Here is a 14860-nt window from a genome sequence, read left to right as displayed (position 1 = left end):
AAGCTGAGCTTCCTATAATGATTTAAAGGTTCAAATTAAGAACATCCAGGTATTATGGCAGATTAGAAGCTGCATCTAAATGAGTGGATGAACAGAATATAGTAGACAGAAGAACAACTAGGGTTGCTGTGTTATTGCTCTAAGATGTTCCCGACAACTCCTTTACTCACTGACCAGTGTTTTCTGTACACACCAGTAAATGTCTACTAATGGATCCAGATGTGTGTGAACCGTAACTGTCCCTGCAGTAAGCAGGCTGCCAAAGCCACCAGCTGATTAACATTAACTGTCTGCCAGGAACTGTCAGCAGGAGCAGTATAGGAGTTCCAGAGAGAAGATCAAGACTGAACCAGAACCTGAGATAGCTGGCCAGAGGTAACAACCTTTCCCCAATACCCTTTTCATAACAAAGCTACACAGGATCTTAGGATATATGCTGTGGAACCTAGCACAGTAGTCAGTACATGAAAATACTCAGGTGGGCTAGTTGTCCACATCCTTTCAGAGCCTGACTCACAGGAAGCCCTACCTATGGTAAATTCAATCCTCAATTCATTAGTTACAAGACCATTAACTTGCTTGAGATGAAGGAAGGCTTAGAGGTTTTTATATTAATTTCATTTCAGATTCAACTAACATCTACTATATACATATACTAGGCCAGTATAATTGTCTCATATATATCATATCAGGTATTATCAGTATCTTTTTAAAGGTGAAAAATTAGGATGCAGTAAAATTAACAGTGCCGGAGAGGAGGAGGATTGGTCGGGCAAGAGCAATGAAAGATAAATATACAATAACATTCTACAAAAAAAAGTTAATCCACAAATAAATTGAAATAATACCTAGAGGGATACCTCCCTACTAGTTATTTGTCAGGAGACCCCTAAAACCCCTAGAACAATACAGATTTTTGCCACTGTTCTTGGATGCCCATCAGAACTTGATGGGAAAACCATGTAGCTGTAACCACACACTTACAGAACACAGAGAAATCAAGCTGGAACTGAGCTAGAAGCTTCCTTTTTGTTGGCTAGCTCTTTTTTTTTTTTTTTTTTTTTTTTTGTTTTTTTGTTTTTTTGTTTTTTTTTTTTGTTTTTTTTTGGTTTTTCGGGACAGGGTTTCTCTGTGTAGCTTTGAGCCTTTCCTGGAACTCACTTGGTAGCCCAGGCTGGCCTCGAACTCACAGAGATCCGCCTGCCTCTGCCTCCCGAGTGCTGGGATTAAAGGCGTGCGCCACCACCGCCCGGCTGTTGGCTAGCTCTTATGGTATCAGAAGGTGCCATGCAGGCTGCTGGGGAAAAAAGCATTCAACAAGTCTTACCCCCGCTGTGAACCCTGCAAGCTAAAGTAGTGACCTGCCAACAGAGTGATGCAGTGGCTTTCAGATTTGAGGCCCAATCCAAAGGAGAGAGCCCATGTCTGGTACTGTAAACCTACTAAAGAAGCCATGACTAGGGAGGTTCATAGGCCCTAAAGGGGAACTTGCTACTATTATTTTGCTAAATGGACAAGTTGTCAAATTGCCTTCTAGTTAGAAGTGCTTACACCCACAGATTGGTGCTGTTCTCAAATTTTGTCAGATTTACTGGTGCTGGAAAGAGTTAATAAAGAGACTGAAAATTGGTCAACATGCCAAGAAAAAGTGACCGTGCTCTACCCTAAATTGGACATCTACATCATCCGTTCCAAGACTCAGGGAACATTTTTGAAGAGTTGGCAGAAAGAATATAAGAGCCAGATGATGAGAGAGTGTGCTGTGAAAAAAGTCTTAAGAGCCAATGCACCGATGAACCCACAGCAGCTGTGTTTACCTGCACAACATCAGCCAAGGTGGGGCCAGTCAACATTTCATCATGGATGGAGGAAGGGTTCATAAGGCCCCACTCTTTACCTAAGGGACTACTGGCAGTTAATGGCTGCTGGTGAAGGAAGGGTCATTTTCTTCAGTGAAAAGTTGCCCATACTACAGTAAATAACCCCTTGCTTATGATCATGCAAAGTACAAAAGACATGGAAGTAGGAGGGGGACTTCTTAAGAAAAAGAAAGAATTCAGCAGAAGAGCAAGGGTAAGAGGGGTGAAAATAACTAAAATTAATTATATACATACATGAAACTGTCAAAGAATAAGAAAAATAGAAATAATAGCTATAACCTTAAGGTGTGTTACTTTTGTTTATGTTGCATTTGTTTAATTTTGCCTGTCTAAGTAACATCCAATGGTCTAATAAAGAGCTTAACGGCCAATAGCAAGTCAGTAGAGAGAAATAGGTGGGGCTGGAAGGCAGAAAGGCTAAACAGAAGGAGGAATCTGGAGAAGAAGAGCCAGAGAAGGAGGAGGAGTCCAGAGACAAGCTACCCAGCTACACAGCAAGCCACAGAACAAGAGTAAGATTTACAGAAGGGAATAGGAAAAGCACAGAGGCAAAAGGTAGATGGGATAATTTAAAGTTAAGAAAAGCTAGCAAACAACAAGCCAAGCAAAGGCTGGGCATTTGTAATTAAGAATAAGCCTCATGAATGATTTATTTGGGAGCTGGATGGTGGGCTTCCCAAAAAGAGCAAAACAACCAACAACATAACTCTGCTTAGGTAGGTTTATTCATCCAATGAATATTTATTATCTACTATTTATCAGTCACTACTCTAAATATTGATATTTATCACTGAATAGAGCAGATCAAGACCCTTACTCCAGTTTATATTCTACGGTGTGCTCACCAGGGATTTAATTTTTTTTTTTTTTTAATTAGAGGCAGCACAGGGTTTGAAAGAAAGCTACAATGTTGGTGTAAACAGGACTTTTCTATCTGAGGGATTTAGGAAAAATACACACACACACACACACACACACACATACACCTATTTTGATGGTTTCTTTCTTTATTCTCTCATGGTGAATCTGAATCTCTTTGTTCTTCCTAGCTATATTTACTCAAGACTCTTTCAGGCAATAGGAGTTACATTTGAAGGTCACATTCCATTTCTTAAGTAAATGATAAAAAACAGAGTCTTCTCAACAACTTAATGCAATAAATCTCAACTCTCTAATTGGTGCTCTGTAACTTGGAGCTGCAAAGAAAGAACCAGTCATTTTGTTACCTATCCAGAGAGATAGTCTTATAAAGCATTTTAAAGAAGTTATAAAACTAAACTATTAAGGAGTCTAAGTAAAATAAGGAAATTGTGTACTACATCCTATACTTCTGAGTGTAATAAACATTTTAAACTAAAATTTTGTGATTAACAGTCATAGAATGCTGGTCTATCTCAGACTTGGATTGTTTAGAGAGAGAGATGTATCTAAAATGCTTTGGTTGGGACTCAGGATTACCTTAAATCTCTTAATATGAGCTCACTGGGCACTCTCCAAGGTGCAGTGACACTGAAAGCATTTTAAATCTTAAAATATATTTTTCTATCCTGTGTCTAACTTTAGACCAGAAAAAGAGAAACTTGCAACTCCTTTTCAGGGCTATGATGTCAGGTTATTCTCTGTAGCCCTGGTCAGTTGGAAAATCTTCCCCTGTGGTGTACCAGAGTGAAAGCCATTTTTGTTTCTAGACCTTGGTTAATTGCTCCCTGTTACCCATGAAATTTCAGTACCCAACATAAAAAACAGTTAGTTGGCTGAACTGTGAGTCTTCAGGTTACATACCAGTATCATAAAACTGAATTTAGGAATTGTGCAGAGAGTTAATCACTGTCCTAGGTTATAAGCCAGACCTAGCAAGAGAGAATGGTGCAGCAATTAGGTTGCTTTGCACCTTTAACCTTGATTCAACAAATCAGACAGCTAGCTATCATGTCCTTGTGAACTGGACTGCCTTTCCTGGGAAGAATTTATCTTAAAAACCATTAGCAAGGCATCTGGTCTAATCTAAAGCTACTTTGAAGCTTTGTATTAGTTAATAGTATACAGCTATCTTGGCAGCTGGGGAAAATCAACTATTTTCCTGTCAACCTGAGCTATGACATAAAACAACTCTCAGAGACTTAGTAATCCCTGACTTGTGTAGCATTTTTTTTGTATTTATTTTTACCCATCAAAACTCTGTATAAACTAACATTATTGATATCAAGTGGACAATACGGCTTAAGGAGGAGTCATCTTCTAGACAATCCACAGATAAAGATCCCCAATAGATCAGGTTGTATACATGAGAAAAACACACTATAATACAGGAGGTGGGGGTTTCCCCATAGCTGATAGGGAAAAACTGCGATAGCACATACATAATTACAGACAGAAAAAATTGATATTCCAGAGTTTGTAGCCTTATGGCCTTGTCTAAATGAGGTTTCCCATCAAAGAGTTTTCTTCCTGGTGGGCTATACTTTGAATATTAATTGCCATCTACTGTTCTTATATCATAGCTCTTGGCATTTTCTTTAAAATTTTACTATTTATTTATGTGTGTGTGTGTGTGTGTGTGTGTGTGTTAACTGTACACATGTGTATGTGGGTCCCTATGGAGGTCAAAAGAGAGCATCAGATCCCCTGGATCTGGATTACAGGTGGCTGTGAGTCACATGACATGGATTTGGAATTCAAACTGCAGTCCTTTGGAAGAGCAGCAAGTGCTCTTAACTGCTGAGCCATCTTCCCAGACTCTTATTTGAGGCATCTTTTTAAAATTATTTTTTTTTAATTTATTTTATATCCCAACCAGATTCCCCTCCCTTCTCTCCTTTCTCCCTCCCTCCCACCTCCCTTCACCACTCCCATCCACTCCTCCTCTGTTTCTGTTCAGAAAGAGGCAGGCCTACCATGGGTGTCAACAAACCATGGCATATCAAGTTGAGGTAGGACTTAGCTTCTCCCTTTGTATTAATGCTATACAAGGCAACCCAGTATGGGAATAGCTTCCCAAAAGCCAGCTCAAACGATTTGAGGCATCTTAAAGAATATTCATTACAAGGAGATACATGTCAGAAACTTTTAGGTTATGAGATTTGCCCTGTGGTTATTCATACCTTAAAAATGAGCAAGTAGAAAGACTGGGTGAGCACTTATTACCAAAGAGAAGGAAATATTTCCAAGCTGAAAAGGAATCTATGGGTTAGACAAGGGAGGTAACTAGGTAAACTACTAAGATCCTAGTAAACTTTGGGATTTTCTTTCCAGAACACTTGGGAGGCAGAGGCAGGAAAATCTCTGTGAGTTTGAGGCCAGCCTGATCTACAGAGCAAGTTCCAGGACAGCTGAGACTACACAGAAAAATCCTATCTCAAAAAGCCAAGCCAAACCAAACCAACAAGAAACAAAAGACCCAAAGAACACTTTGGGCATTGACAAAGTAGTGATGGATACATTTTTTTTTTTTCGTACAAATTTGTGTCTAAGAACATTTTTATATCCTGATTATGAACTACTAATCAGCACAGATTATGCCATATCCTCTATAATATCTCATACATCTGAGTCAATGAAATGAATGAATGGATAAAGAGCAGTGAATCCTTAACATTCTATGTCATTCAATTTGATATTTAAATTCAATTTCCAACTTACTATTTTCAAAATAACTCTCTAAAGTGTCTGCTATTTCCTTATTGAAATTCTACTCATTAATGCTTAAATTAAAAATTCACTGACTACATAAGTCCCAGTCTTGTGCTAGATAATGAGAACTCAAAAAATAACATGGTATCTACTTTTTGGTCTAGAAAAGGGAGAGAGTGCCAGGCCAGCCTGGGCTACAAAGTGAAACCTTGTCTCAAAAAAACAAAAAAACAAAACAAACAAACAAAAACAAAAAACCACCACCACAACAACAAAAATAAAAACAAAAGAAAAAAACTTAGCAATGTGCTCACACAGACAAGAAATTAATTACAGTTTAGGTTTTTCTTTTCATTCTTAATAATCTTTAGTCTGGCCAAACAGAGAAATAGTTTTAGCTATTTAAGAAGCAAAATTTGGAAAATTCATGTTAATAACAAAAAATGATATTATGGGTATAAAGAAAAAGGAAAGGGAGACTAGAGAGGTGGCTTAGCCATAAAAAGCACATACTGCTCTTGTAGAAGACAAGACTTTGGTTCCCAACACCCATGTCAGGTGGCTATACCTCCTGTAACTCCAGCTTCAGGGCATCCAATGCTCTGACTTCCATAGGCGCCTGCACTTACAAACCCACATGCAGATGCATACCCCTGTAGTGAAATAATCTACTTGCACACTGTAAAGATTTGTCACTCAAATTGGTTTAATAAAACACTGATTGGCCGGTAGCTGAGCAGGAAGTTAGGCAGGAAATCCAAACTGAGAATTCTGGGAAGAAGGAGGACAGAGTCAAGGAGTTACCAGCTGAGACAACATAGAAAAACCCTATCTCAAAAAGCCAAACCAAACAGAGAAAGCAAGAAAAGGTACCGACACATGGCTAAACATAGATAAGAATTATGGGTTAATTTAAGTATAAGTGTAAGTAATGGGCCTGAACTATTGGTCAAACATTTATAAGTAATATTAAGCCTCTGAGTCAATTATTTGGGAAGCAGCTGCTGGGTATTTGGGAATAGGCAGGTGGGAGAGAAACTTCCGCCTACGTACACCAAATTTAAAAAATAAATTAAATGGAAAAAGATAATAAATTTAGTTAGTAACAAGGAATTTCTTAAATTCACTATTTGTTAGGTCTCCTTAATTCTACCTTCAGCTAGGATGCATAAATGAATACTTACCACTAGGCTGCATAGTCAATGGACTAAACACTAAGCAAGGAGAGAAGAGGCTTGGGACTTATTCCTGGATCCACCTAAACCTTGCTATGACCTTTGACAAGTCAGCTTCTCTGTATATTAATTTCTCCATCTGTAAAGAAAGGGTGTGGAGAGAAGACAATTAAAATCCTATGGTGATATCTTTAAGTACTAACACTGGGCTACACTATTAGGAAAAGCAATGCATTTCAATACATATTTTTGCTATTAGAGTATCTCAGATTTGGAAGGTAACTTACAACAAGTACCACAAGTACAACTGGTCTTTATACTCATAGAAATAAATACAAATATTTTCTATATTTGTTCCTATGCAAATATTGAATATAAACAGTTTCCAACTAACCAAATAAAGCCAGAAAAGCCAAAAGTCACAAAAACCTGTTAATATGGATTATGAAATAAACTCTACCATACATATTTTAAAACCTTATCCCCATAATTTGAATATATTCAGATATAGGTTTTGTAAGGGGGAAATTACTTTAAAATGAAATCACACTGATAGGGGTTAGTGTCCATTGTATTGGATATTGCAGATATATAGGATAAAAAGCCTTTGGTATTTTTTGAAAAGTTTTTTTGTTTTGTTTTTCTGAGACAAGATTTCATTATATAGCCTCAAACTTGAAATGTAGCTCAGGCTTGCCTTGAACTCACAATCCACTTTCTTAGGCTCCCAAGTGCTAGGATTATATGCATGTTCCACTATACTTGCATGTATTTCTGGAAAATTTTAAGAGAAAGATATGTGAAATATCAACAGGGCTTTGGAAGCATTCTTTCTAAATGCTATAAAACATCACCTTGACCACTTCTGAAGCCATGAAAGCTTGGGCAAATTCAGCATATGATATAAAAATCAGCTGTAAACTGTAACATATAGTACTATTAATTCTTTTTTTTGTGTGTGTGATATATATTTTTTAATTTACAATACCATTCAGTTCTACATATCAGCCATGGGTTCCCCTATTCTCCCCCCTCCCACGCCCTCCCCTTACCCCCAGCCCACCCTCCATTCCCACCTCCTCCAGGACAAGTCCTCCCCCAGGACTGTGATCAACTTGGTAGACTCAGTTCAGGGAGGTCCAGTCCCTTCCTCCCAGACTAAGCCAAGTGTCCCTGCATAAAGTACTATTAATTCTTAACATTATATAGCTTTCATTAAAGTGTTCACCATATGCCAGTTAATATATTAAGTATTTTATTGATACTATCTTGCTGAATATTCATCATATTAATAATATTATCTCCTTTTACTACTAAGGAAGTAATACCAAGAAAGGTCAATTAACTTCCTTTCATTAGAAAGATCAGAATTTGAACCCAAACAATATTCTTTAAAAAAAAAAAACAAACCCACAAAACCTTATTTTTGTTTTATTTATTTTTATTTTTAAAGAAAATCTCCTTAGTGTAAGAAGTGATATTTAGGCCATTTGTTTATTTATTAAAGATTTATTTCCAATTATGTGTATGCGTGTGGGTTATGTGTAGATTCCTGCAGAGTCCAGAAGCATCAGATTCTCTGGAGCTGGAGTCACAGGCAGGTCTGAGCCACCCAACATGAATGCTGGGAAGCAAACTTGGGCCCTCTCTAAAAATAAATAGTACGTGCTCTTAACCACAGAATCATCTTATTTTTATTGATTTGTGTGTGTGTGTGTGTGTGTGTGTGTGTGTGTGTGTGTGTGTGTGCATAGTTTATCAACATGTGCATGGGTACCTGTGGAGGTCAGAAGAAGGTGGTGAATCCTCTGGATCTAGAGTTACAGGTAGTTGTGAACTATCTGATATAGGTACTGGGGATCGAAAGCAGTTCCTCTGCAAAAATAGCAAGTGCTCTTGATCACTGAGCCATATCTCCAGCATCCCCCAACTATGTTTAACTATAGTACTTTCCATCTCTGTGCTGTCCTACCCCAACAAAAATGAAGGAAGGAAACCCTCAAATGCTTCTAACATGCTTACACATGGTGAGGTAACTCAATCTGGGTATTAAGATTGGCATAGTGAAATTATTTTAAAGGTAAAGCTAGATTAAATGTAGAATGCTCATAGGTACCATGTTTCAAACTTTCATAAAGCTTGGAAAATATAAAAGAAACAACAAGTTTGAATGTATATACAAACGTAAAGAGGTGAGAAAGGAAGCAGTCCAAAGGACTAGGAAAGAAGGGATATTCCCTTAGAAAATGAACCTGGAAAACAAAGATGCATCAAGCATACTTCTGAAAACCCACTAAGAAAAGACAACCCCCTTGGTTTTGGATAAAACCACATAATTCCATGCAAGTATATACAGAGCTCAAGATGTAAAAGTTGGAAATAAAACACCACAGTCAAGGAACTGGTGCAGGATGCACAATTGATGAGCTACTTCCATTAGCTGGTATTCTTAGTGCCTCTCAGTTGATTCTCTGTCTCCAGAGCCTCTTAATTTATATACTTCATTTGGAGACAAGAGTGAGATTAATATTCCTCCGGGATGATGCTCCAGAAGGAAGGACAGCAAACCAGCCAATCCTATTTCCTCTACATAGCAGATGTGAGCAAACAAGAGGAAGCATATCTCCCCCACTTGCTTTATAACAAATCATGCATCTCTGTGTGTGCATATTAAGAGAAGACTCCCAGAGAACATCAACATTTTCTTCAACAAGCAAAGCCAGCTACCTCATGGAAATGCTGAGGGGACATAAACCCCTTTGCCCTATCAATGGGCCTAATAGACTTCAACATATACAAAGCTTACTTTTTCTAACAGCTTCCATAAGTGAGTCATAACAAAGAAGCTGATACTCTTTAGAATTCTGGCTAATGCTTCTTGAGCAGAAACTTAGTGGTTCCCTTATTACCATGTCATACTTTCAGTAAGACAAATGTAGACCTGATGTCATGAAATAAATAATGTTCCACAATTACCATCACCAACCTGGTTAGTACTTGGCTTTCTGTTTGTTGAGATGAAGTCTCAATATGTAGTTTACACAAGCTTCAAATATGCAATCTTCTGAAGTATCTGAGATTTAGAGTATCACCATGTTCAGTCTTATTAGTACTTAGAATAAAGAACACAGTCCTGTATGCTCTACTTTGTGTAGGTCAGAATACAACAGAGATAGGTCCTTATGCCCAAATTAGATCTGTAACTCTGAATGTGCTACAGGTACATAGTCTCATTTCAAAACAACGAGAGAAAGCTTTTTTAAAAATGTGTGTGTGTTGCCAGGCGTTGGTGGCGCACGCCTTTAATCCCAGCACTTGGGAGGCAGAGGCAGGCGGATCTCTGTGAGTTCGAGGCCAGCCTGGGCTACCAAGTGAGCTCCAGGAAAGGCACAAAGCTACACAGAGAAACCCTGTCTCGAAAAAATCAAAAAAAAAAAAAAAAAAAGTGTGTGTGTGTGTGTGTGTGTGTGTGTGTGCGCGCGCGCGCGCTTTGCCTACAATGTTTCTGTACTACATGTGTGCATGGTACCTGTAGAGGCCAGAAGATGGTACTGGATCTTTTGAAACTGGAGTTACAGATGGCTGTGAGCCACCATGTGGGTGCTGGGAATAGAATCTGGGTCCTCTTGAAAAGCAGCCTGTGCTCTTAAGCACTCAGCCATCTCTCCAGCTCAGGGTGTGAAACTATGGAAAGTTAGGAGGAAAAGAGTTGGGAGAAAGAGATGACCCATTTGTAAATATCTGGAGGCCTCTTATGTAGAGGAGTAGTGAGGTTTGCTCTTCTTGTTCAATATCACTTCAGGAGGAAAACTGCCAACTACAGGTAGCAAGGTGTAAGTAAGCACATTACTTAGAAATTTTGGCAGTCAAAGGCATCTAAAAAAAGATAAGTTCACTATAAAGAAAAGGATGAATTTGCCATTACAGAGGGTTCAAAAGCAGAAGCAAGATAATCTCCTGGTGAAAAATTTTAAATCATTAGAAAGAAGAGGGGGATTGAACTTGTAACCTTTTTGTTTTGTTCTGTTTGTTTTTTCAAGGCAGCGTTTCTCTGTGTAGTTTTGGTGCCTGTCCTGGATCTCTCTCTGTAGACTGGGCTGGCCTCGAATTCACAGAGATCCACCTGCCTCTGCCTCCCGAGTGCTGGGATTAAAGGTGTGTGCCATGGCAGCCTGCTGAACTTGTAGCCTTTAAAGTCCTTTCCAAATGTGATATTCCAAATATAAGTCCTGGTTTTAACTTATGCAATAGTTTACAACTTGAAGTTTTGTACATATATGTGTACAGATGATCTGTGATTTATTGTGGTTTGACGTAAGATTTTTCAATTTTACAATGGTGCAAAGGGTACATGTCTTGGTTACTTTTCTGCTATCATGATTAAACATCATGGCCAAAGTTATACAAGAAAGAATATTTGGAGCTTACAGTTTCAGAGTCAGAGTCCATAACCATCATGGTGAGGAATATAGTAGCAGGCATGCAAGCATGGCACTGGAGCAGTAGCTGAAAGCTGCTATATTAAGATACAACCAGGAGGCAGAGAGACCTTCAAAGCCATCCCCCAGTGACACAATTCCTCTAACAAGGCCACACCTCTGAATCCTTTCCAAACAGTTCCACCAACTGAGAACAAGTATCAAGCATATGATCCTATGGGGGCCATTCTCATTCAAGCCACCACACTACCCAATGCAATCATTCTGCAGTATAGCATTCAACAAATAACATGAGATATTCAACTTTATTGCAATTTAGGTTTTATGTTAGATGACTTTGTCCAACTGTTGGTTAAATGTAAAGTGTTCTATGCAAATCTAAAGTAGGCTAGGTCAAGCTATATGTTTGGTAGGCTAGGTATACTTAAATGTATTTTTGACTAAAGATTTTCAACTTGAAATCAGTTTTTTGGGGGGGATGTTGAGAACATGTGTGGTATTGTATTCCCCAAAATATTGTGTACTCTAATAAATTTATCTGGGGTCAGAGAACAGACAGCCACTAGATACAAAGGCTAGAAAATGGTGGCACTCACACCTTTAATCCTAGCATTCCAGAGATAGAAATCCCTCTGGATCTCTGTGAGTTCAAGGCCACGTTGGAAATAGCCAAGCATGATGACACACGCCTTTAATCCCAGAAAGCCAGCCTTTAATCCCAGGGAGTGGTGGTAGAAAGCAAAAAGATATATAAGGCGTGAGGACCAGAAACTAGATGATTTTGGCTGGTTAAGCTTCAGGCTTTCGAGCAGCAATTCAGCTGAGACCCATTCCGGATGAGGACTCAGAGGCCTCCAGTCTGAGGAGACAAGACCAGCTGAGGATCCGGCGAGGTGAGATAGCTGTGGCTTGGTCTGTCTCTCTGATCTACCAGCATTGACCCCAATAACTGGCCTCGGGTTTGATTTTATTAATAAGAACTTTTAAGATTCCTGCTACAAACATGTGTTTACATTTACTTATGCATGTTAAACATGCACACACACACATATCAACTCCCTCAAATAGCTTACTCAAGTGTGACACAGAGGCAGAAACAACAGCACCAGCGGAGCTGCAGACACAGAGGCTACAGAAGCAGTTGCGGAGGCAGCAGCATCTTTGCTTCCTGCTTATTCATCTCATTTACTGGCACTTCACACACTTTGTCATAGGTCCATTTAGGTTTATCACACTGAGTCTCAGGAATAACAGCATCAGGACCCAGCTCAATTATTTACCCTTTATCTACCACAATATAACTTGGTAAGTAGTTAAAAAAAAAAAAAAAAGAGTGGAAACTGCAGCCTACTTTGCTCTACATAGTATGCACAGTACTGAAGAGAAAAGTGTAAATATAATTTTCATTAAGAAGTGAAGTGTATCCTGGAGACACCATCAAATTAATTTGCAAAAGATACTAAAATGGTGGTATGCTATTTATGGTGGATTTCAACATCATCCCATAGACTGTTATTTTTTTATCTGATAATCATTTTATATCCATATCTGATTTGTTGATGATATTTTACAACTACAAAGGAGTTCTACCGCTTTTTATAAACTTTACATGTACTTTTCCCAATGTCCATAAAGCTGGAAAAATATTCACTTAATCATGTTGACTATTATTTGCAATGTATTGGGAATGGTAAGATTTAGAGGCAAAAGTATCTGAGACTAAGGCCTGCAACTAAGAGTTGTAAGATTCTGAGAAAATCTCTTAATCCATCATTGTCATAACACAAGATTAACAAGTATTATTCACTTTATGAAATTATTGTGAGGACTACAGGAGATAGTTATGTGGAAAGTACTTAATAAACTATAAATAACTATGTAGTTGGTTCATAGGATTTGTTAAAGATACAGAATGAGCTGGCAAGAAGGGGATTTTTTAATTTAGTCTGTTTTTATAACACCAAACATTCATACATAGCTAAGCAGAGGATAAGTCTATATTCATACTATGTCTAGAGACGCTGACCTTTTCAAGGATCTGGTATTGCATAGCGCCATCAGCTATACCAAATAGGAAATCATTCTTCCTTAGAAAGTTGTGAGGAATCTGAAAGCAAAAACATACACAGAGAGACAAGTAGAAAAGTGAACTAATGTAGATCAAAAGAGACTTGTGGTGAAATCAGGTTTCTAATCATAGGAAGTCATTAAACTGGGTATCCAGACAGACCTTCCCAAGAACAACAATTTGGTTAGGATTCCAGTTTCTAGGATTCTTCCCTTAGTTTTATGGACTCTAAACACCAATTCTGTTAAAAACAAAACAGACTCTGTGAGTAAAGCTATAGGTTTGTCCATGGCAACGACAAGAAAACTAGGATGCTACTTTACTTATGGTTAAAAAATGCCAATCCTAAAAACTGTTCAGTTTAACAATGCATATATGCCAAAATCCATATGGGAAGCAGAAGCACTCTTGGGCAGAGTAGAATGAGTTGAGACAGTGACAAAGCTGTCCTGTAAAATGTTACATAGTAGGATCTATATGGATATACATAAAATACATTTTTTAAAATATTTTTAAATGTTAGTAATATTTTCATTTTGATTAGCTGTGTAGTATCTGCTGAAACATTTTAGCTCTTTTGTTGTAGTAAGAAAGAAGCCACAGGATGCAGAAATTAATGAGCATGGTTATGTTCTGATATTTTAACAAAAGAAAAAAAAAAAGAAACAGGCAACAGCCCATATAACTATGAATGTAAAATTCATCAACAAAACACTAGTAAACAAAATTCAGCAACAGGGTCTGAGGACTATTACATACAAGTATCAGGAAAAAATTATTTCCAGAATGCAAAGATGGTTAACCATATGAAGACACATCAATGCAATGTATGTCATAAATAGATCCCCTCCCCACCCCCCACCCCCGAGACAGGGTTTCTCCATGTAGTTTTGGTGCCTGTCCTGGATCTTGCTCTGTAGACCAGGCTGGCCTCAAACTCACAAAGATCTGCCTGGCTCTGCCTCCTGAGTGCTGAGATTAAAGGAGTACGCACCACTGGCCAGCAGAAAAATGTTTTTAAAAGGCAACAACTTGGAAATCTCAATTGATGTTAAAATGCATTTGACAAAAATCAATACTTTTATAATAAAACACTCAACAAACTATGAATGTACTTAACATAATAAACATTTTACATGAAAAACTCATTGTTAATAGTATAAACAATAGGACTGAAAACTTTTTCCTTAAAATAAGGAACAAGACATCTCCCATAAACCATTTCTAGATTACTTTAAACACCTATATAATATTAAATTGCATATGAATGTGATGCAAATAGTTGTTACTTTATACTACTTAGGGAATAGTAAGAGAAAAGTTTATATATCACATCAGTACAGGTGTGGTTTAAGAAAAATTGTAATCTATGGCTAGCTGGCTGCAACAGATATATAGTCCTCATATGTGGAGCCCACAATAAGTGGCTGACTGTGCTGAAGTGCTATCCAGATCAATTAGGTATGAAAAAGTAATTAAAGGCATCCAGATTTGAAAGAAATCTTGAACAAAATTATTGAACAAAATAATCTCTGCAGCTAACAGGGTCTCTTATACAGAAAACCTTAATAAGTGTATACACACACACACACACACACACACACACACACACACACTGCTAGAGCTAATAAACTAAGCACAGTTGTAGGATGTAAATGATGGACAATC

The 14860-nt window shown here is 38.0% G+C and overlaps 1 protein-coding gene across 2 annotated transcripts in view; it reads right to left on the bottom strand.

The window, feature by feature from the left end:
• Scmh1 (Scm polycomb group protein homolog 1) overlaps positions 1–13675 on the bottom strand; it is a 126850-nt gene extending 113175 nt beyond the window's left edge. The window contains exons 1-2 of one of the 2 annotated variants that reach the window (XM_037202903.1): positions 13151–13675; positions 6695–6824 (exon numbers count right to left, since the gene is read on the bottom strand). In XM_037202903.1, the coding sequence (XP_037058798.1) occupies positions 6695–6707 (13 nt within the window). In that variant the 5' untranslated portion in view covers positions 6708–6824; positions 13151–13675. The remainder of the gene's footprint in view (positions 1–6694; positions 6825–13150) is intronic. The other variant, XM_037202901.1, reaches the window with a different exon arrangement.
• Positions 13676–14860: the final 1185 nt, after the last annotated feature.

Source organism: Peromyscus leucopus, chromosome 2 (assembly GCF_004664715.2).
Source record: "Peromyscus leucopus breed LL Stock chromosome 2, UCI_PerLeu_2.1, whole genome shotgun sequence".
Lineage (NCBI taxonomy): Eukaryota > Metazoa > Chordata > Mammalia > Rodentia > Cricetidae > Peromyscus > Peromyscus leucopus.
The sequence above is the reverse complement of the archived record's forward strand: the minus strand, read 5'-3'. Positions and strand labels throughout refer to the sequence as shown.